Source organism: Poecilia reticulata, chromosome 3 (genome assembly GCF_904066995.2).
Source record: "Poecilia reticulata chromosome 3, P_reticulata-male-v2, whole genome shotgun sequence".
In the NCBI taxonomy this organism is placed as follows: Eukaryota; Metazoa; Chordata; class Actinopteri; order Cyprinodontiformes; family Poeciliidae; genus Poecilia; species Poecilia reticulata.
Window position 1 is genome coordinate 29,750,069 of NC_088832.1, and position 23,160 is coordinate 29,773,228.

The window sequence follows — 23,160 nt, forward strand, 5'->3', positions numbered from 1 at the left end:
TCAGCAGGAGGGAGACTTGTTCTCTATGCATCCATAGAGTCACACTTCAGGTGAGCTGCTGGTGTTGTGAAAATCTGTGCTGAGGCAGATACGCAGATATTGTGTGACCCAGGTCCAGGTCTGAAGGGGTTTGTTAGGGGTGGAGGGGCATGCCTGACACAAAGCATACACAGAGATGAGTCTGGTTTGTGAGTGGGAACAACCTCTGCATGTGGAATGAGAGGCAGCAGGGAAAGGAAGAGGAGGAAGAGGAAGGACTAACACGGGTGCAGCCTTCTTCTCAGCTCTGTCATGTTAATACAACACCAGGCTGTGTGTGCGTGTGTGTGCATGCCTGCGTTTGTGCATCCAGAGAGCTATCCGGTAGATTGTGGTGTGCTCGGCAGAGAAGATGGGAGCTGCGAGACATTGATTGGTTGTTGGGTTTCATGGGGTGTGGCTAGAATTTGAATGCCTGCCTTTCGCACAGGCAGGTTTCGGGGACAGTGACCGAAGAGGGATGGAGTGTTTGAGCCTGTGTGTGTGGTGGTGGGGAGAGTATCGGAGCTTGTGAGAGAAAGGAGGAAAGGGAAGAAAACAGGGGGGGCATATCGAGAGAGCGAAAGAAGGAGGGAGCTTCTGGGAGCAATTCTGGACTACCGCTCAAACACTGCAGTCTTTCTTTTGCTTCTCTGAGGAAACAGGGTTCCCCTTCTTGCTGCCTAATGCTCCTTCTTACTTCTTCCGTGGCTGCGTTGCTATGACCCTGATGGACACCTTGATCTCCTCACCCACCTAAAGAAGAGGAAAAACGAGCTGTAGCGGAGAAGGGAGAAACAAGAGGAGGCGAAACCACACACTTTGTCTCTGTGATGAGAGTCTGGAAATTAATTATCTACCGTCAGCACAGAGGGGGGAGCGCAGAGAGGTGCACAGTTAATAGAATAACTGAGAGTTGAAGAGGGTGACTTTGTAGATGTGTGAAGAACAGGCTGTGGCGAGGTGCAGAGAAACCCCTAGGCACTTCTCAGAAACAAAAAAGGGACAAGTTTGGGTCGACGCGTGAAGTGAGGAGGAAATTAGGCAAGGAAGTAACTCCACAGGGATACTAATTCAAGAAGCCAAAGAACTGTCCAATTGCAAGCATCCTTCATCCTTTCATTCCTCTTTCCAACCTTCCTCTTAAATCCATAACTACATCCCTAACGCTCATCCCCTTGTCTTTTTTTAGTTCTTTTTTTTTGCATGTCAGCAAAAGCACATCATCAGCCACATTCACGTGCTGAACGCTCAGATGCACCTAAGACCCACAGCGCAGCGTTGTATTGTCAGAAATAGATGTGTCATCTGCTGCTGAGTAAAAAGTTGATTTAGCTGTATTACGGGTGTCATTACTTGCTGGACAGGAGCACCTGCTCTGGAATCTCTTGTGAGACCAGGTAGGACATTTCTGGATCATTTTGGGTACTCCAAGCAGGTGGGGATGTGTTAAGCTCTCCAGTCGTTCACCTGATTGAAACGTTATGAGATGAAACTGCAGACCGGCTTATCTCCCAGAGCACGACACCTGTGTTTGAGGGATTATGCTAAGGGAAATAGGGATGTGCAGCTGTACTTGTGCATGGCAAGACAGTGTCCGAAATACAATGAATTACACAGGTTGTGTCGCCAGAATGTGCAAGCTCTCATGCTCAATGTAATGACTCTAAAAGATTAAAGACAACTCAATTGGGGTGACACATTTTCTTCAATAGATTAATTTAAATCACATGTGACCCCATTTATGATATAATTAATCCAGCATTGCTAGGCTTTGTCAGGGGGGGGTCATAATTGTCTTAAAATCCATTTCTCTGTTCTCGGAGGAGTAAGTCGTAGTACCTCGTAGTGAACTTGCATCAGAGCTGAAGCACACAGAGTGACTTTTAAGACTTTCTAAAGACTAATTGTGCTTCCACAATGAGACGCTCAAGCACAGATGAGACTCCGTACCGACGCAGTCCATCTCTGGACAGCAAACCTGACACTCCGCCCTTCACTTCTGGTTTTCACCGATTCAGTGGGGAGTTTGAGTATAAGAGACCCCCTTTTGCTTTCGGCTTCCACACAACAAAGGGGCCAAAGAACTCCAACGGGCGCTACGCCCAGGGGAAGAAGTATGTGGTGTTTTACCTGGACCTCTCCTTCATATTCCTTCTAGAACTGCGGCGCTGCAGGATGGCTGAGGGTTGCATGATGGCCCTACGCTATGGAATGGTCTTCTTCAACCTCCTTTTCTGGGTAAGTTCTTCATTTTTTCTTGCATCAAAGAGCGTATGAATAAGTTTTGAAAACTGACAACAAAGCCATGTGTTTCTTTCTATACTTTATCTCTGTTTCTCCTTCACTGTGACTTTTCTGTCCTGTTAGCTGTTTGCTGGTCTGTGCAGTCACAGAGATGTTATATGAGAAAGGAGGGGCAGCATGAGGAAGAGGCAGATCATGCATTTAGATCTTGTGTACAAAGCCCACTGTGTGGGTGGGAGAAGCTTTTTCTGTTACCAATAATGTACTTTCAGTGTGGGTGTACTCTGAATTATTTTCCTTGTTAAGCTTTGGCATATTGGAAGCTTGCATTGTGTGCAGACTTTAATCACAGTGGCGTTCCAGTTCTTCTGCGATACCTCTACTATACCTTCCTTCCTCCCAGTGCATTGATGCTGCTTAGTCCATCAGAGGATCTGCTGTCACTCTGCTCTATCTGATGGATTGTATCTGTTTGCTGTGGGGATGTTTGAGCTCCAGTGTGTCTGCCTCTGTCACTCTCACTCTGATAGCCTCACAACAGATCACTTTCATTTGCACAGTGACGCCTGTCGCGCTTCCCTGCTATGCTTCACATTTAAACATCTTTAGCTTGTGTATTTTCTTCCCACAGACTCCCACAGTGCAATCCAATGCAACTTGTCACAGAGTTTTACAGTCAGTCTTGCATCTGCGGCTATTTCTGTGGAATTACTTGATTTGTCAAATGTCTGCTTTTATCAATATGGGAATTAAATGAACCCTTGAGTGCTGAAATGAAATCTGGCTGCCAAAATGCAACCCCCTTTGAGGAATAAGTGACCTCTTCTTTCATTATTTTCTTGTCTTTTGGTAGAGCCTTTGTTGTGTGGTGCAGGAATGATTGCCATTGTTTGGAAGCATATTATTCTAACCCTGTCACTCACATGAATGAATGCTCAGATCTGTTTTTCATAGTTTGCTTACATTTTAAATTGTAAGCAAAATGGTTGAATTGTTGAAAACATGCAATTTCTTGAATGGCTCAACAGGTTGTCAACTAGAAAAGGCTGAAAATCTGTCAACATTGAAATGTAAGCATAGTAAAAAAAAAAGAAGAAAATTAGACTGTCAAAATCACTCCAACCGCATTTTGAGATTGGAGTGATTTTGCTTATGCTAAAGAGTGTAACTATTGTAAAAAAAAAAAAAAAAAAAAATACACATTTTAACTCCACAGCTTTACTAAACATTTTTTAGAGAAAGAAGATCAAAATACTCTCCTTTTCCCCACATTTTTAGAGTGGGAAAATGTGGGAAAAACCCTAGTTCATACCTTGGGTTCATGCCTAATCCTAGGTATGAACTCGAGAGTTGGGGCTTTCCCCAAAAGACATTCACATTTAACCAGGGCCAGGTCATACCTAGTTCCATGAAAGCATGAAAGAACTGATTTGCATTCCCACTGTTTGGGAAACTACTAGAAATGTATCTTGTAGTGAAAGTTTGTTCCTCTCTTCTTCTGTTGTATTCTGAATCTCTGCACTAGGCTACAGCAATAAAGGGACCATTTGCACTAGAGATATGAAGAATAACTGATTTGTGCTGACTGGGTATCAGATGTGTTTAGATGCTGCTGTTGGTTGAAATCTATTCCATTGGCTTTTAAATCCACCATTTTAATCTGTGTCCTCTGAGCTGTTGAAAAGAAGGATGAAAGACAAAAAACTTCTAAAGATTATCTCTTCCACTGATGTCCTTGCTATACCGGGCTATTATTTTTTTCTCACTAGTGGCTGCTACTGTTTGCAATGAGTACTGCAGTGAATGTGGCAAAATAAAGGCTGTGCAGTACATTTTGTTTCTCTTTGATCAAGTAGATAAAATAATACCCCTGAAGTATTAGCGTATTCTAATGCATAGATTAAAGTGCTGACCAATATTGAATTTTTATATTCAAATATTCAATATTGAATTTCAAATATATTTATACCTTGTTTTGGTATAAGTGTGATTTGGAATAAGATTATATAAGATTTGGAAATTCCCTGCAAAGGATTTTATCACATTGGATTGTTTTTAACAACAGTGAACAGCAAACTGAGCCATATCTACTAAGCTATTGACAGCAGCCTCACCATCTGAGCAGATAACTGGACTAACCACTCAACTATCATGTCGTTAGACTGTAAAGAGCAAAATGGCAAATATAATGAAACCACTGTATTTTTACTTAAGGTTGTATAAACATTAGAACCTCATGTAAATCCCATGGCTATGTAATTTCAACCAGTAGCAAATAGAGGTGTGCCGATCGATCGGCCACCGATCATAATCGGGCGATTTCCGTGAAAAAGTGTATGATCGGTGATCGCCGATCACGGTCTCTTGTTGCCGATCACACAAACCGATCACCTGCATCTCATTTCGCAGCCTGCCTGTGCAGCTGGTCGCCTCTTTCCTTCACTCTGCGCAAACGCGCAGCAACAAATCCTAAGCGATGTGGAACTATAATGCACTGAGTGAATGGGGAAGTTTGCGTGTTGCAGCGGAAAATTGAAGCACGTGGGGTGAAGCACGTCAAAATGCATCAAGACGTCGAATCTAATATGGCATAAAAACAATGCCATACTTGAGGAGTTTGGCTACATCGAGGCTCACTGCAGTAAAAAAGACATATGAAGGATGAGATAAAGCAGGTAAAGAGATAGCAGGTAAAGCAGCGCACAGCTACAAACACTCACCCAGATTAGCATGACGGTCAGAAAGCTAAACAAATAACCCGCAAAAAAGTCTTCGAGCTGCGATGTAAGACGCTGGTTCTGTTCTCGCTGTTGAACCGCTGCTACGCGCTACAGGTAGTAATATTTCACAGACGGAGCTTCGCTTCTGCTCCACCTGGTAGTGACTCTCACACCGAACCTCTGCTTAAAGCTGCAGCATCTAACTTAAAAAAAATACATTTTACATATGTATTAAAACTTTCGCTGTCCTAACATGAGACAGATAATCTCTGAAAAAATAATCGATCTCCTCTGCCTCCTCCCTTTTCTGCATAATTACTCTGCTCAGTCAGAAACAGCCAATCAGAACTAGCAGTAATCAGCTAGCCGCAGTGCTATCAGGAAGTTTTCATTCAGTAACTCTGGATTGTTTATTGTAATGGATCCTGTATTTGCCTTTGAATGTTAAGTTTTATACTTGAATTTTTTGGCAATGTTGAGAGGTTTTATTTTGACTCTTTGCATTATTTAGCCTCTTCAGAGCCTCCATATGGTATCAGTCTGTTAAAGATAGTATTACTGATAGCAGTACAATTTGCACAATGCATGTTTTTTTCTTGGAAAAAGTTATTAAAAACAATTTTTTGTCTAAATTAAGTTGAATTCATGGTTTCTTTTTCCACATAATGTAACCGGTAGTGCTTTTGATTAAAAAATGAAAAATAATTATGTGATCGGTATCGGTATCGGCAGGAAAAATCCTGATCGGCACATCTCTAGTAGCAAATATTTCCAAGATAATCGGACTTAAAAGCTATAGAAGAGTTAATTAGGTTTTAGATTTTTGTCTTACCCATCAACTCGCTAGCTATGCAGAATTGTGACAAAGTATCGCTATTCTCTTAATTCACCAAATATACTCTTTATCTTACAGAATAAGGGCTTAGTGCAGAAATTCAGCAGAAGAGAGGAGTCAGTGTTTTATTATTAGCACTCTGTAGTGCCACCTGGGAGACATTATAGGCACAAAGAGCAACAGTCCTCTCCTCTTGTGAAGTCAGTTCTTTTCAAATCATCCAGATAAGAAGAGAGGAGCTCTTCTAATATCAAACCTGTCATTGAAAATGATGAATCTCAGATAAAATGGTTGTAGCTGTACGTTAAATTCCAACCCAACTTTAAAGGTCTCGATTTTCATAATAATCATTTAAGAGGAAGTGCTTCTTTTTGGCTTGACTGAGATAATATGAAAACTGATTTGAAAAATTATATTTGACTTAAACTTTTTCACTTTGAAATGCAAACTCAAAATCTGATGTGAGAATAAAGAAGGTGCACATTGACTCATGCATCTTATATTATTTATGTTAGTGAGACTTCAGCACCTCCACCTTACGTGTTAATAAACTGTCACATCATGAGGAAGTAATCTATTCAACATATCTTACTCCTTGAAGACAGAAGAGGTGCTATAAAATTCTTGTGAAACCAGATTAAATATACCAGACAGAACCCTGTGTTAATAGAGTTATAGCAACTTTATGCTGTGTGGGAAAAAAAAGGGTATGATTAAATCTCTTATTAGCAGTGTTCATGCATAACTGTTTTTACGTGTTCTGTTTTGAGGATAACTGCTCGGCATCAAAGCCTCCACAAAGTGTATAAAAAAATTGATCTAAAGAAGGGACTACTTTTTAATGTAGCCTCTAATCAGTTGAGATTTTATATATTTACTGAAGCAGCTGCTTTTACTGGCTGAAGGACAAAACTTACACAACAACGACAAGAAACGGATTTTAAAGCAGAGCAGATAGTAGAAATAAAGTGTCCTTCCATGCATGGGAGCGTTTTGAAAGTGAATTTTGATGCATATTTTTGGAATTTACAGTTGGAGATGAATGGTGTTGAGAATAAATATGAAACCAGATTTTGTTTTTCATTATATTTGAGCCAATTTACGGAGCCTTTCAGTTGCCACACTAAGAGAACATGTTGCTTAGACAGACCTTGAACAAATTTAATTTCTTTTTGGATTACTGGACCAGAAAATAACATTTTGACATCTGAATGTTCACAAGTATCTGCTATATTTACACTATCGCGGCTGACGCCAAAATAATGTCATCATCCATGTTACAAAAATATTAGTTGTTGTTGTTTGAGTTATTGTTATGTTATTTATTGTCTAGTGAATTATGGTCAAGGCAACTGTAAAAGTAAAACAAAATTTAAAGGAAATATATAAGCATGTTAGACTTGATTTAGCTAAAGCTAAAGTTTACCCCTAGAACACCATTGTGTACATTCGCATCAGCATTAAACCATACTGTGCAATAAGCAAGAGCTAGCATTGTGCTAATCAGCTACTAATGTACTAAAATCACTATCATTGTCATTAGCTTAAAGCCTGTCAGCAAAAACACTAATCCAGGACAAAAACACATTTATCAATAGATTACAACATTAAAAATAAACTCACCACTTTGGGCAATCTTGAAGAATGTTAGTAAGAAGTAATTTTAAAGAATATTTTAGCTTGCTTGCTTCACCTGATGACAGGATAAACTACTTCCAGACCGCCATCAACACACTTCCGGTTTCCCATCAAGTAACTTGAACCAATGTAAATAAACTGTGTAGCTTCCTAGTGGAACACAAGGAGTGAATCTAACAATCCTTAACTGAATCCTGTCCCATTACAGAAGAAGCCTTCACAGTAACGGCAACATAAAAAGCTAGATTTGCAATTGCACTCAAGAACAAAGATATTAATTTCTGAAGATATGTCCTGTGATTTCCATCCATCCATCCATTTTCTTACACCCTTGTCCCTTAGTGGGGTCAGAAGGTGCTGGTGTCTATCTCCAGCTAACGTTCCGGGTGAGAGGCGGGGGTCACCCCGGACAGGTCGCCAGTCTGTCGTAGGGCAACACAGAGACACATAGGACACACAACCATGCACACACACTCACACCTAGGGAAAATTTGGAGAGGCCAATTAACCTGACAGTCATGTTTTTGGACTGTGGGAGGAAACCTGAGTACCCGGAGAAAACCCACGCATGCACAGGGAGAACATGCAAACTCCATGCAGAAAGACCAGGGCCGGGAATCAAACCCAGAACCTTTTTGCTGAAAGGCAACAGTTCTTCCAACTGCGCCACTGTGCAGCCCTGTCCTGTGATTTGATGAAACCAAAATATGTTAACTATTGTTAGATTTGGGGGACAAAAGAGGGAACTTTCGAGTTGAAAAAGGAAGCGTGAGCAAGGCGACCTACAAACCTGACCCAATTACACAACTACTGTCAGTAGGAATGGGCCAAAATTCCAGCTAACTGACCTTAAACAGGACACATTTTATTTGATTTAATGTCAGTCAGTGAGAAAAATAGTTGTATGTAACTTTTAAGGAGATTTGATTTCAACTATATGTTTAGAAACAGAAAATGTTTCAGTTCTAGTTGTCATGGCCTGTGTGCTGCAGATGCATTAAAATACATTTGGCATTAATATAAAGATATCCATCATACATCATTTTCGACTTGCTGTAAAGGAGACGGAACTGGCTTTTGCAGCACAGTTTTTGCACTGTGTCTCACCTCTTGCACACTTAAAGCAGATGCTTCCCCTACACCACGTTTTTCACATTTCATGCTGTGAGAACTCCATCTCCTGCAGCAAATCTCATGCCATGAATTACTGTACATGAGAGGCGGTGGAAACAACTTTGAATCATGTGCTCAGGTGTGAACACATCTTAAACTAATGTCACTGGGTAAAATGGTAATGCCATCCAGTCACAAGAAACATTTCCCTACGTGTAGTTTCTGAGAATCCATTGTACATGAACTAGCTGGAAGCTTAAAGGCTAAATCACAGCATGATTTTGTGCAAAGAGAAAACATTAAACACAGTAAAGAACTAAGAAACGGGTATGAAAAACACAGAAAAAGCTGCATAGTGCATTTAAAAGGCTATTCACCACTGTAAATGTCACCAGGTCAGATCTTAACATTGAGAATTTATGTATGTATGTTTACATTTCCTGCTTGTGCATACTAAAGTTACCTGTTGAGTCATTTTGAAGCCTAAAATCATCCACATGTGGTTGTTGGCCATCACAAATTAACTCTACCGGCCAATGTGAGCCTGCACTGTTTTTTATTAAATCAGTGGTTAGTAGGTAGCCTATACAGAACGTACCCTGCATGTGTCGAAAACAGCTAAGACTACACATTGCCCTGAGGACATTATCCCCATGGTGACACATGGTGGTGGTGGCAGCATTTTGTTGAGGGGATGCCTTTCTTCAGGAGGACCAGAGAGGTTGGAGGTAGTTGGAGCTAAAGTTTGGGCATCTGCTGAGCTCAACATACAAGCTACTTCTCAGTGAAACGCTGGTAAAAAAATATTGTGAAAGGGTTAATAGAGATGTTGTGATGACTTCCTGAAGGTGAAGTGTCAGAAAGAGCAAGCATCTCTGAAAGAAACAGAGGCCAAATTTTAAGGCATTAAATTGCAAAGTCTAATTTCTTTTAAGTCTTATTTGAAATATACATTATTTTTATAATGACTGAGGGTATTGTACTTTCTTGATTGTGCTATAAAATGACATAATGTGGCTAGAAAATACATGATGCTACCCCTTTAAGTTGTTTTACAAAAGGAATGGGCAAACAATTTATTCTCTATGCATAGAGCTAGAGTTCAGATGCCCTAAAATGGCAGAAGTAGGACTTAATACATATTCATTAGTTGTAAAAAAAAAAAAAAAAAAAAGTATATAGGAAATAATAAAATACAAAACCATGTAACCTTTTCCTTCGATTTAACAATAATGGGCTATTTTGTGCTGGCCTATTCCAGATAATATTCCAGATTTAATGTGATAAAATGGGAAAAAAAATTCAGTGGGCTCTGGACCTTTTAAAGGCACTGTATCTTTATTGCTGTAGGGTAAAAGTAAAGCACCATCAACCAAAAAGAATACTTACTGAATGATTTAGTAAAGTAGACAAAAAGAGACCTTCACAGAGAACTCAGTCATGGTGCAAAACTCAATTCAAACAAGCTGCATGGTTCTTTTTCATCTTCACCCCCAGTTCAAGATAAATGTATGCAATATAGTAGGTTGATGCATGGATCTTACCCATTAAACATTGTGGTCCAGCTTTTTATATGTGAGCTAAGGCTATTTAAGCAGATTGCAGAAAAAAATATCTATATAATGATTTATTGATCTTCATGGAACTAATTTTCAGCAGTGATAAAGATTTAGCTTTGGTTGTTCTGAACAACCTGGCTCAAGTTACTACTGGGCGGACTTCAAGTCTTCTGCTTTTGAACTAGAAACCCTTCGTTACACAAATCTCTATTTATATACAGAATCAAAGGACGTGCAAAGGTAAACAGCTGGAGCTCTCCAGCACGTCAAAGGTTGGTTGGACACACACACACACACAGCTAAAGACAGCAGTGCAGCAGGGCACCTGTCATGCAGCTGGAGTGAAGTTGATGAGTACCATCATATTATGGCCCTGCTGAGTATGAAGAGAGTCAGAGAATGTAATGCAATTCTAAGCCGGAGCACTGTGTGCTATTTGGACGATTTACAAAGATGAAAACAAATTCCCACCTTATAGTAGAAACACTAATAAAAATCTGCCAAACATATCTCGTCTCTGTAGGCTTTCAGCATCAACGACAAAAATAATCAGTAACAGGATCAGATTGTCTGCCAAAGGCAGTCAATGTACAGTGGTTTAGTGTGTTGTAAACACACATCGACACCTGGATTAGAAAGTGACAAACAGGATTCCACTGAGAGAAACTGTCTTGTTGAATTGTTGATACTGTCAACTGTAATTAATACCATTACAATTAAATACCTGTGCTGTAGGCAGGCAGGCAGGGTGATGATGAAAAAGAACAATACGACACGCTGTGGGAGAAGACGGGAGGAAACGCTGCATGTTCTTTATGATAAACATCCAGCACATCTGATGTTTCGTCCTTGTATTTCATTCAGCAAATATCTATGTCCTTCTGTAGTTTTAATGCCCAAATCTTTTCATCTTCCTTAAACCTTAGAAGTGGATTAAATTTTGCCCTTTCATGTTTTTCTATGGCTTTCTAGTAGGTCTCTATTGTAGCAGACATCTAGTTCACTCTGAACACAGCTTAGTTTTTTTCAGCTTTATTGTTCCTAATGACATCAACTTACAGACACTTGTAGTTTTTTTTCCTGTCACCACCTTTTCCAACTGAGTCTGTCAAAAGTGGCTCAAACCTGCGGCATCCAATTGATGCAAATGATGTGTCTGCAGTCTCGTCAGTGTTATTCTAACATCAGGGCAACTTTCCTAAATTTGGGAATGCTTGCCCTGCTAGCTTGTCCAACTAAACATTGCCTGGGCTAACAGGATAACAGCCCACAGTGATTAAAACACCAGACTGGTTGAATTTAATTTGTTGAACTAAATGATGGTACGATAAACAATACGATAAATTACAGTTTACTTTCATTTAAATGTAACTCATAAAGACATAACAAGACAAACATTTGCTCTTCAGACTGTAAAAAGCATTTCTCTGCATAAATGTTGCAGTTTGTCAACATTTAGATGAGGCATATTTAGGCTATATTTATGTGAAATTCACCTGGGGTAAAAATCATTCTACCACTATACTTTTTGTGACACAAAAACGGCTGTAAAATTTGTATGATCTTTTGGAAACCTGTGGATACTGCACTATTGGGGAAGAAATGGGAAATAAAGCAACCTGCTGAATTCACTAAATCATTATTGCAAAGATGATTTAGTGTAATCTGCAAATAAAATTATAACAATGTATCTAAAAGCTAATTGTTACTAATTTCAATAATGCATACCCAGATTACATGGTAATGCTAAAAATGTCTGTCTACAAAATATTTTCTATGTTTGAGTGAATTTTACAACCTCTGGCTATGAAATCTGAATGCTTTCTCATTCAAAATTAAAAGGAAAATGTTTTTTTCCTATATTTTTCTTAGCTGATTTGTATCTCCTAATTTGTGGCAATAAGTAGCATAAGATTGGGAATCAAGGACAAAAGGAGAATAAACCACTGAAACAAGCAGGACTTGATGGGTTTGCACACCCAGATTTTGAATGAGATAGCAACCAGTTTGCTACAGAAATGTGCTAAACATTCATCTCCTATCGCAGCAGCTATGCAAGTTATATAGAACTGCTAGGAGAAAAAAAATGTTTTTTTCAATGCATTTCTTGACATTTTCAGTCCTAACATTTTGCAGTATGATGCACATGTCTCTTTTTGCACAAGATTCAGGAGGCTGGCCAGGTTTCAGTCACATGTGCAACTGTAAGCTGTCAAAAGAATCAAAAAGCTTTCAAAGTTCTCAAATCCTACATCTGGCTTCTCTGTTTTTCATTTGACCTCTTTACATTTTCAAGGAATTCTAACTTTGCTTTCTGTGTCTAGAAGGCTGAGTTAAAGAAGCTTAGAAGCAGGCCTTGTTAATTGTTTCTCAGCTCTCCCTCAGAGGCAGGTTTCAGGTCAAGTGAGTACTATTTATGTTTAATGATGGACCTCCATCCAGGTTTTTTTTAACTCCCAAATCGTTATTGTACAGTCCCCTTGTGTTCAGAAGCAAACTGTTAATCACACATGCATTGCTCCTTGAGATGAAAAAGAAAATAACAATTGTAGGAAAAAGTTTATACTCTATTTAAGATATTGACTTCATTAAAGTGTTGCAACAAAATTAAAAATTAAACAATAGATTTTTTTTTGTACTGAAGAGCGTGCAGTGAATTTTACATTAAAAAATTCAACATATATAACACGGCATCAAGAGAAAAAGCATTGACTTTCTTACAACACAGCTAAACCATTTGTCAATTGGTCAAAAATAGCAAGCTGGTTGCCATGTTTCTAAAGCAACACAAGCTGTTCTCTCTTTCAGGTAACAGGAGTCATAACACAACAACACGATGTATCTGGGTTTTCTGGTACAAACTGTATTTTCATGTTGGTGCCAGTAACAAATTGGTTCTCAAGAAAACAGCAAGATGTCAAAGAGTCAAACTGTGAGGGGTTAGTGGGAACGGTGGTCATGATTGAGTTCAAAGCTGCTGGTCTGCGGCGGCTGAAAGAGCACGATGAGTGAGATGAAATGTCCCTGCTCCAGAAATCAGTTACAAACAATGTGCTGAATATTACACTAAGACCGCTAAAGCTTTGTCACATGCTTCTGGACAAATATGAAACAATTTTGTTTTCATACTGTCATCATAATAACCTTTTAATCCAAAGATGACCTATTTTTATTGGTTGATGGATTGGATCAGATTCATTTTAGCTCGCTTAGATTTTAGACCTCAAGGGAATGAAAGGGCATTTTCCACCAAGCCTGTTCCAATGCTGAACTCATGCTCGTTGGTATGCATTCTCTGTGTTTCCACAAACTCTGGATTGGTCACTGAGAAGCTGATGTTAGCATAAATGGACCAAAGGAAAGAACTTATTTTTTCGGTATTTATCAGTTAGTAAAAATATTGGAGGACCATGTTTAAAACTCTAGAGTGTAGATTTCCCTGTTTTGTCATTGGATTAATAGAAGAAAATATTGAGAAAACTGAGCTTGAACAATGACAAAAGGTTGGGTTAGCATCAGAATAACACAAACTACCTCCTATCTTCTGTTTATTTTGATATCACTTGCCAGAGTTTAGGTTAATGTGCTTTAAACACCAAAATAAAAACTGCAAAAACATTTCTGAATTTCTGATATTGATTTGAAATTGTGTCACAGTAGTTTTGTAGCGTTTATTTTGATAACAATAAAAGTGACGGCATGTCAGTCCTTTCAAAACCCAAAACATAGAATGATGTCCTTCAAAAAAACTTACCCATTTTAAAAAGGTCATCCGTGGGACACCAGTGGCATAGAAGTGAGATTATAAACTGCTCACAGTGTCTGCATTTAATCCTATTTTTCAAATTTATTCATACTTAGGAACATTTTTGACACTCTCGGCTATCAGTAGAGCAGAAAGTAAATATAACAATTCCAACAAAACAATTAGTTTTTAGGCATAATCTGTGATTTATCAGTGTTATGATTAATCAAATTTCATATGATAATAATACATTTTTCACAATACAGATTACACAATAAATGCTCATCCTTTGTGTCAGGCATACAAGGATTTTAACTTTCCTTGTATTGAACGTTAAAGTACAAGGACTACATGTCTTAAATAAATGTGACAACCCTGGGATTTTAAATTAAAATAATAAAATGGTAATAATAAAAAACAGACTTTGTGCAGCAGTATGAGCAACATAATGGAGTAATGCTTGGGCCAGCTCTGACAAACCTGTTACATGTTTACTGGAATCAATTCTGATCCAAAAACAAGTAACACAGCCATTAGTCTGAACTTCAGTTTTAAGCTTTCGTGTCATTTAAAAGGTGCATCAACTTCCACATTGTCATGGAAACAAGCCTTTTTCTGAGTGTTACATGAAAAGAAAACACCAGGTCTGTCTCTGTGGGCGTGGATGTGTGTTCGCGCCCACATTCATGTCACAAACTGTGGTGCAAAATGAGCCGACTCCGGTTAACGAATTTCACTCAAAATGGACCCCAAAGAACCTTCAGCTGATGTAATTATTTCAGTAATTCCTGTGACTTTAATTGTTGAGGAATAAGTTCAGAGTTTTGACCTCCTACATTTACGCTTGTGTGGGCGATAACCCCCTGGCCATTCTTTCTTTCTTGAAAACGTGTGAAAAAAATGGAAGAAAACTGATTTCTGTGCTTAAGAACAAATGTTAATTGTTTCTTAAATTATTTAACAATGACTCTTTCAGAAAATTGGCCAGCTAAGGCGTATTCACACCATTAATTGTTTTTTGCTGAAATCACCACAGAGCTAAGAAAACAACACCCCAGAATTAGCAGATCTGAAATTGAGACTCTCATTTCCAGTCATTTTTCAATTAATCTGGTGGTCATGAATGTGTTTGTTTTTTGTTTTTTTTTCTCACGCTGCGGGGGGATGGAACCCAACAACACTGGGTGACACGGAGACCCATAGGAGAAGATAAAAGAGAAGGCAAAAGGAAGAGATTGAAGTGATGGCCTCTGATGTTGTGTTTACTTGTCATCGTAATGTAGGTCAAAGCCCAGTGGAGGATCCGCAGATTTCTGGAGTTGTGAATGGGTTGCATCTGTCTCGCCTGATTTAGCCAAATCAATAAAAATTGTCACTGTGCTGATTTGAAGATCTGTTCGCCCCACCTCTATCGTCCCCTGGCACCACACAGCATATCGATTCGCAGCTGCAGCACTGAGGGGACGTGCACAGCATGAACGGTCCGGATAATAAGGCCAGCAGTTTGCTGACTTTGGCATGTTGCTGCACAGCTCTCACAGGCTGCAGTGTGAAGAAATATTTGTGAATGGGAAACAAGAGGGTCTTTCAAATTGCTTTAGTGTTTTAGTCTCTATTCATATTATCATTACATTCAGAACGGCGACCACATATTCATGTCCTTTTGGAGTCTGTCCTTTTAGTGCAGCAGATGGTCCTGCAGTGAATGAGCCCACTGTCAGCTACATGCACCTACATCCTCCAAAAGTTTATTTATTAATGTCTTTTTTTTGTGTGTTTTTGGCTCATGGTGGCGCCTCATGTCTACAGCCCTTTCTTTGTCTATGCTGCCAGCTTTATACTCCAAATCTTTTGATTTCAGGTTTACAGCTCTAACACCCTAGATTTTGGCATCACCACAACACTGACCTACTTGAAGGCTTCACTTAGAATTTTATATATATATTTGTAATGTTTCATTTTTGTAATGTTTCCTTGGTCGTAAAAAGCAACAGTCCCATAAATATTTCATGCATGATTTCAGGCTAACCAGAAACATTATGAAGGGTTTCATTTCTTATCTTATGAGAGGATTACCACCATTTGCAGCTGTCAGGAAAGAAATCTTTTTTAGACTGCATTGCTCTTCCTTTCTAAAGGTTAGCAGATTAGTAAAAAGCAGGGATTTGTTTATTGGATTTGTTTCACTGGAAATCTGTGTTAAAATACATTCATAAGAACATAGTTCTGCTTATGCTTTAACTCTGCAAGGATCTTTTGAGCGCTCATTCCTGTCTAACTAAAATGGTGTGTCTAGAGATTTTGGGAAGTACAGTAACAGGAGTCAAGGTGTGCCAGTAACCTGGTTGCGTTGGGTTTAAAAAATATCTTAAATTTTATGCATCCCTTTTCAAATGTTGAAGAACGCATCACTTTTACCCTTCAGTTTCCTATTTGTATCATACAATGTTGTGCATTAGTGGCTCCAATATTTTCTGACATCTTTGAGCTTACCAAACCTGTTTTTACCTGAGAAACCTTTAACTGAGTGTGGTTCACTGTTTCCAAGAGGAAACTTGGACAGAACTGATATGTTAGGTTAGCTTGGTCAAGCAAAAACGTTGCCAAACTTAATTTGGCAGACAGGGTGTGGTTGTGTGCTTACTTACATTTGTGAATTCCTGTCTAAGTTTACCTTGTATTCTTCAAACACAAAAGTATATATTTACAGAAATGTTGTGTGGAATTTTCTTGAATTGATGTTTTGTTAAAATAGCAGAATTCTAAGTAATTTTAAAACAATTATTAACAAACTGCATTTTAGTTTGTAATTTAGAGGTTTTGTTATTTCTAAAAATGTCAAACATATAGTAAATTGTAGCAAGAGCAGCTTTGCTATATTTTTAGTCATATTAAAAATATTTCACACACTAGAAAACAAATTTGGACAGAAGTGAATAGATTTACTGTAAACTGGCCAAGATGGAGTGAAACAGCCACCTGAACATTGAGGAATTTGTGAGTGATGGCATCTAGTTCTTTTGATTAAAAAATGTGAATTAGATTGACTTACAGTCTAGAATTGTAAAATCAACTCAAAATTGGGCATGGTCTGTTAACTTTGAGTAAAAATATAATTTTTGTAGTATAACCAAGGAGAAAATTAAAGAAAATATCTTTAACATTTACTTCTTCATGAATTGTTTTGATTTTGTCCGAATAAAGCAAAACTATAGATCACAAAATGTACTAGTAGTTTTTAAGGTTTGTGGTGCAGAATAATAAAGCTTTTCAGAGTATAACAAGCTGACATCAGCTGGTTCATTATGTCTGTTGTGGAACTCGTTTGGTCTCCGTCCTTTTAGTGACCAGAAAACGCCCAAACAGCTGAATTTGTCTAGCCATTAAAAAAGTCTAATAGCTCTCTATCAGCCAGCTGAACTGTGGTTCACAGAAACGGGTAGGGGAGGGGGAGCACTGCAAAACTTTATGCTTCACAACTCTAAAGAAAAAAAAATTCTCCAGTACTTTTTTCTTATTAAAACACCTTTCAAATGTAGAAACAGTGTGTCAAAAAATTTCAGAAGTTTTAAAATGTTTTTTTAATAGTTTCCCTTCACTACCAACTCATCTATTCCTACTGAGACAATTTAGGTGTTGAACTGCGAATGTGAATTAAACACATCACACGTTAGTGTATTCTCTGCTAAATTTGAACATTTTTTGTAAATTCAATATAAAACAGAAACAATGTTTTGCAGACAAAAGCCCCCTTTGCTTTGATCGTGACATTATTTTCAAACTTTTGTATAAATTACCAATTCTTTTCTGTATTTAAGAAAATCATGTCATGTTTGGGGTTGGGAGCAAAACCCCTGTCTGAAATGTCTCAGACGTCTCAGTTGCCCCATCCTGTCCCGCTTTTTCTGTCTTTTTTTTTTGGTTGTACTCAGAACGGTGCTACTGTCAGATAATATTAGACTCATGCAGTTACAAATTAGAAGATAGGAGGAAACATAACAAAAAATGTCAAAAATCTGAATGAGAGAGTCGTATGAGTGCAGTTTGTAGTGAATATGTGTAGAGAAATGACTTGAATCTTTTATTAGTGTAAAAATATTTCATGTCCTCTGGAAATGACATGACTAAAATAAACACATCATGAACCTCAGAAGGTCAAAAGTTTAATTAACAAAAACTACTTTTAACAAAAAAGTTGGAAACACAGACCATAAACCATCAAAAATTTCTATTAATCTAAGCAAACTAGGGTTCTGGCTGTAGCTTCACTTTTACCATCCACAAATTAGATGGAGGTTATTCTCTTCATTTATCTCTTGGCAAGAGAGCAAATAGGGATATTTTCTAACCACTGAACTTCTACTTTAAATGTAAACAGCCCCATTACCGCCATTCACTGCATAATGTGCATGTTTATTTAGTGAATACACCATTTAAAAGAGGATTCATCATCAACCACACTTTACCCTGAAAAAGAGCTTTCACTTCCCTCCATCACATTTCCATATTAGCCCCAGGACTGAGTGGAAGCACTTAGGGAGGAATGCGCTCAGTATTTTGTCAGCATTCTGACACCAAATTATTTCCTCTGCGTCTGTCTGGCATGAGGATGCAGGGAAGCTGCTCGCTGTACCCAAATGGGCTTTTTTAATGATGATAAAGGGCATCTTTTTCAATAGATATACAATAACTACAAGGGGAGTGAGACAAAACTTCCTCTGGCAAGGTTAAAGCCCCGGTTCATGATCTGAAACAAAGCGGTCTGGATTGACACTAAAACTGATTTAGTTCTTCTCCTGATCAAACAGAGAAACGGTGGAATAACCAACATAAAAAAGAGGTAATAACATTTTTGAATTGCTCACATCTATCATCAACACCATTATCAAAACACAACCTGTTGGGGTCAAATATTTACAACCACCTGTTAAATTGATTCTCAGCTTTTAGTGATTGCTGGAACCATTTTTTCAAGAGTGGAGTCGTTTTTAACCATCTGCACAGGGTCAAAGAGATCAGTGAAGGCTCAGATATATACATACACCCCAGCTAGTGTTTGGATAAATGTCCCCTAGCATAATGTTGTTTTGTAGTCACTAACAAAGCACTGGGTGGAGTCTACTCTTACCAGAAATTTTATCAGAGTTATATTTACTGATTCTTCCTGCCATATACCTTCCTGTATTCTATTTGTAACTAGTGCCTTAATTCCAGGAAGTTGATGTAAGCCTGTTTTATCTATTAAAGAGCCAAATTTGATGTATGATTGGGATCATTGGTGTTTGAAGCACACCACTGTGTCGAAGTTCTAACCATCTAGTTGGTAACTAAAGTTGAAGCTGAAGGATTTGACAGTCATTTGTGCTCATTCACTTCATCTACTATGTGCATGGAACCTTTACCTCAAGCAGTGATGCAGCTCCACAGCATGATGATGCTACCGCCATGCTTAACAGTTGGTAAAAGTGTTGTTGTAGGTTTCATAATCTCCTGTTTACTCCTCCAAACAAACGTCATGTCATTGTGGCCAAATAGTTGTCTGACCATGAAACTTTATTCCTGAGGATATTTGGCTTGTCCAACTTGGCCAGGTGCAAATTTCAGTCAAACTCTTGGTTGGAATACGAGACAGGTGTTCCAGCTGTTTCTACTTTGTGGTGGGTTTGGATATCTACAGTTTCTGGATTGATTTTGAACATGTTGAGCCTTTTTCTTTCATTTGAGGTTGATTGAGTCAGATGGTTGGTAACTGGACACAAAACTGGTTTTGGACTAGATAAATTGACTAGTACCTCCTCAAAGGTCTGATCTTCTGATTTACGCTAGGAAAAGAGAGCAGTATTCATAAGTGTGAAGCTGAAAAACTTTTTTAAATGTCATTGAAAGGCAGTCCAAGTAATATGCCATTAAAATTAACTATCAGCCGCTCTCTGAGCCAAGAGCGGCCCAATTTCCTCCCAGAATTATGCCAGAAGCTTGTAAATGGCTACAGCGGCTACGCAATAAAATTCAAATTTGTGTCTCCTCTCAAACCTACGTAAAAAAATAACTGCAGTGTTATGTTGTATAACCATTCCAACCTGAAAAAACAACAGTTCAAAAGCATAAGAGACCAAAATTAAAATGACAGTCATGACCACAATGACGGCATCAGTTCTGAACTTCTCTAAAGCTCTTCTGGGCTTAATTGGCAGGGCAGCCTAATCCGGCACCAACACTTTGTCAAACAGTGTTGGTGTTCCTTTAGGGTCTCTTGGCTGGGTGTGCATTCTTTAACTCAATAAGTCTCTGCAAGTGTTCTAAAATGAATAAGTGCTGAGTAATTACAGCTGACAGATCTGAGTCATGAAGTTGCTTAAATATTCATGAAGGACACTTGAAGAGCAGATGTGCTAATGTAAAGTGCAGCACCGTGTAAAACCAGTATAGGTATTACTCTTAAAGGAGTTTCACTTTTTTCAGGCTGGTGTAAAAGAATTAAGATGTCACTAGCTGAGATTAACATAGGCGCACCTGCGAGTCGGGATGCATTTATTTGAATTATCATTAATTTCAGGGAGATTTAACCTGAGTCAAGAGGCTCCTGATTAGTTTAATCCCACCTGATCATGGTTTGATTTACTCATCTGAGTGTAAGCGGCCATTGGAGGCAGCGGAGGATGATTAGCCGCAAATCTGGCTTCGAAATTGACTCTGCTGTAAAAGTACTGAGATGTTTGTAAAAGAGAGAGCATATGGAAATATTTTGTGTATTAGTATACAGGAGTGGGCCGTTAACCTTCGCAGGAGCAGGAGACCCCTGTCGACTTGTCTTGCTACAGATGGAGACCAGATTGCTGCAGCTAAGTTGCACAATCCACCAGCTCCATTGATGCAAAGTGGAAAGCGTGGTCTGCTCCAACTAAGTGACAGTGTGGTGCCATTGCAGAGTTGAAAGCTGGACATACGGGAGATCCAGGAGGAATGCATAAACAGCTAAGAGACACTAAACAGAGATTTGCAAAAGAATGCTGTTGGGACTTCAAAAGATAAACAAAGTTTCTTAATTTTTAAAACTGCAATAGGTAACTTTTATTTTTTAATAAAAGTGTTTTTTTTTGTTTTTTTTTACAAATTTGTAAAAAACTGCCGCTATGTATAATATGAGACAGATAAACTGAAAAATTTGAGTTCCTCCTCTGCCTCCTGCTGGTGGGCCTACAATCTGAGCCAGGACAAGGGTCTTAGTGTTGTCAATCATCCTTGTGTATGTGTTGCTCCCACCTTCCGTCTTTCTCTCAGCTATGCTACCTCTCTTTTCTCACAGCGGAGCCTACCATGAATTTGCAGGCCAGTTAGCATGGCTATAAATGACTTAAAATAAATAGTTTTCCTGTAACAGTAGGTTGTTTCTCTGCCATTAACACAGTTGCAGCAAACTGGCAATCTTGAGCAACACGTACATGAGCATGATTGACAATGTTAAGCACTCACATGACTCTGATGGGTTGTTTCTAACCAGTAGAGATTTATTTGACCACTGGACCACAGGATGGAGGCAGAGAAGCTTAATTTTCTTTCATATATTATCCGTCTCAAGTAATAGTGTCAACATAATGAAAGTTTGAACAAACATGTAAAAAAAATACTTGTACAAAGTTACCAACTGAAGCTTTAATTAAAATGAAAAAAAAAAATGAATTTTTAATTCTCAGCAGTTCCCAGAAGAGTGTGGCAAAAAAATGAACTTGGATTTTCTTTAGTTTAAATAAACAGTGAGGAGTAAAATTCAGCAAATAACGGGAGATAAGTAAAATTTATCACTCAAAAGCCAGTTATTCCCAACTGCAAGTCATGTTATGTGGGTGATGCTAATTTGAAAAGAGCTTCTTTCTGAAATGTTTCTTTCTATCTGCAAAAGTGCTTGTCTGTAAAACTCTTCTTTCTCTTACCTTACGCTATTATTCCAAGGAGACGTCCCATTTTTCACATTATGCCTTTCATGCGTGAGTGAAGGTAAATTTGCCTCTCAAATAACATTTTAATTGCTTTCGAATTGAATAAATGCTTGCATTGGAATGTATTGAACATTGATAAAATATACTTTCTCGTTTTCCTGCTCTACCATGGACTGGGTACCTGTCCAGGGTAACTGGACAAGTAACTGGCAAATTAAAAATTTCTTTGCATTCTCATCTTAAATTGTGGAAACATCAACAATCTTAAACTCAAAAGATGAGGGGGTTATGTGACAACATAGCAAAAAGGTTTAACAATACCCCATCAGAGAGACATTACTGTGTTGCGGACTCGAGTCATAGTCATAATTTTGACTTGAGGCACAAATTTACTGCCTTTACACTTGAAATGATGAAGTAAAAAATACCTTGAGACCCTTATCAGAGTCTAACACCAATCACCTTGGACTTTGACTTTAAATTACTTTATATCTTTTGGTAAACAAAATTGTGAAGGCAAAACTGAAAAAATATGGTGATGTTGCTCAGCAGCATTTAGACAAATTAGAACTTATTTGATTTATTTAGTTCACATAAATTAATATTATGAACATCAAAGCAGTACAGGTTAGTTTCTCTCACTTTAGATAAAAAGAGAAAATCATTATAAAGCGACATCTTTCTTTTTTTCATCTAGCAAACAGTGCAGACTTCAGATTAATTCAGCTACATTTTAAAGCAGAAAATCTTTACATTCAGCTCCTGTTATAAACTGCAACACTTAAGCAAAAGTTGTTAAGTAACCATTTTTCCACCATGAAGTAGGTGAATAAACATTGTATGTTCTGGGAAGCATGTTTTGTCTGTAGCATCATCTTTGGAAACTGTCATTTCAAATGACTTCAGACTCATGATTTTAAGCCTAGGTCTAGTTTTTTGGACTCAAATTGAGACTTCCACATATTGAAACATAACTTGAGATGGGGGTAAAAGGACATGAGATTTACTTGTGACTTGTAAAAATAATGACCTGATACAATCACCAGATAAAACATGCAAAAAAAAAAACACACACACACAAAGCAAGTCTGAAAGGAAACAGAGATTTAGCACTAACGAAGTGTCTTGCATATTTTACATGTTTCTCTGCTGCTGTTAATGAGTGATTAGCAGGTTTCTGAAGCACTATATATCATGCTGAGAAGGTTACACATTCATTTGAACAAGCTCTACTAGGAGAGAGACGGATCTAAAACAAGGACCAGGACTGAAATCCACCGCAGTAGATGCTCAACAAAAAGATGATACATCCCATGTTCTTTACTGGATCTGCTTAGTATTTCTCATA

At 38.3% G+C, this 23,160-nt stretch overlaps 1 protein-coding gene across 3 annotated transcripts in view; it reads left to right on the forward strand.

The window, feature by feature from the left end:
• tspan4a (tetraspanin 4a) overlaps positions 1-23,160 on the forward strand; it is a 163,259-nt gene that overhangs the window by 33,774 nt on the left and 106,325 nt on the right. The window contains exons 1-2 of one of the 3 annotated variants that reach the window (XM_081605435.1): positions 180-1,418; positions 2,180-2,259. In XM_081605435.1, coding sequence (XP_081461561.1) covers positions 2,197-2,259 — 63 coding nt within the window. In that variant the 5' untranslated portion in view covers positions 180-1,418; positions 2,180-2,196. Of the gene's footprint in view, positions 1-164; positions 2,260-23,160 lie in introns of those variants that run through there. The other 2 variants (XM_081605433.1, XM_081605432.1) reach the window with 2 other exon arrangements.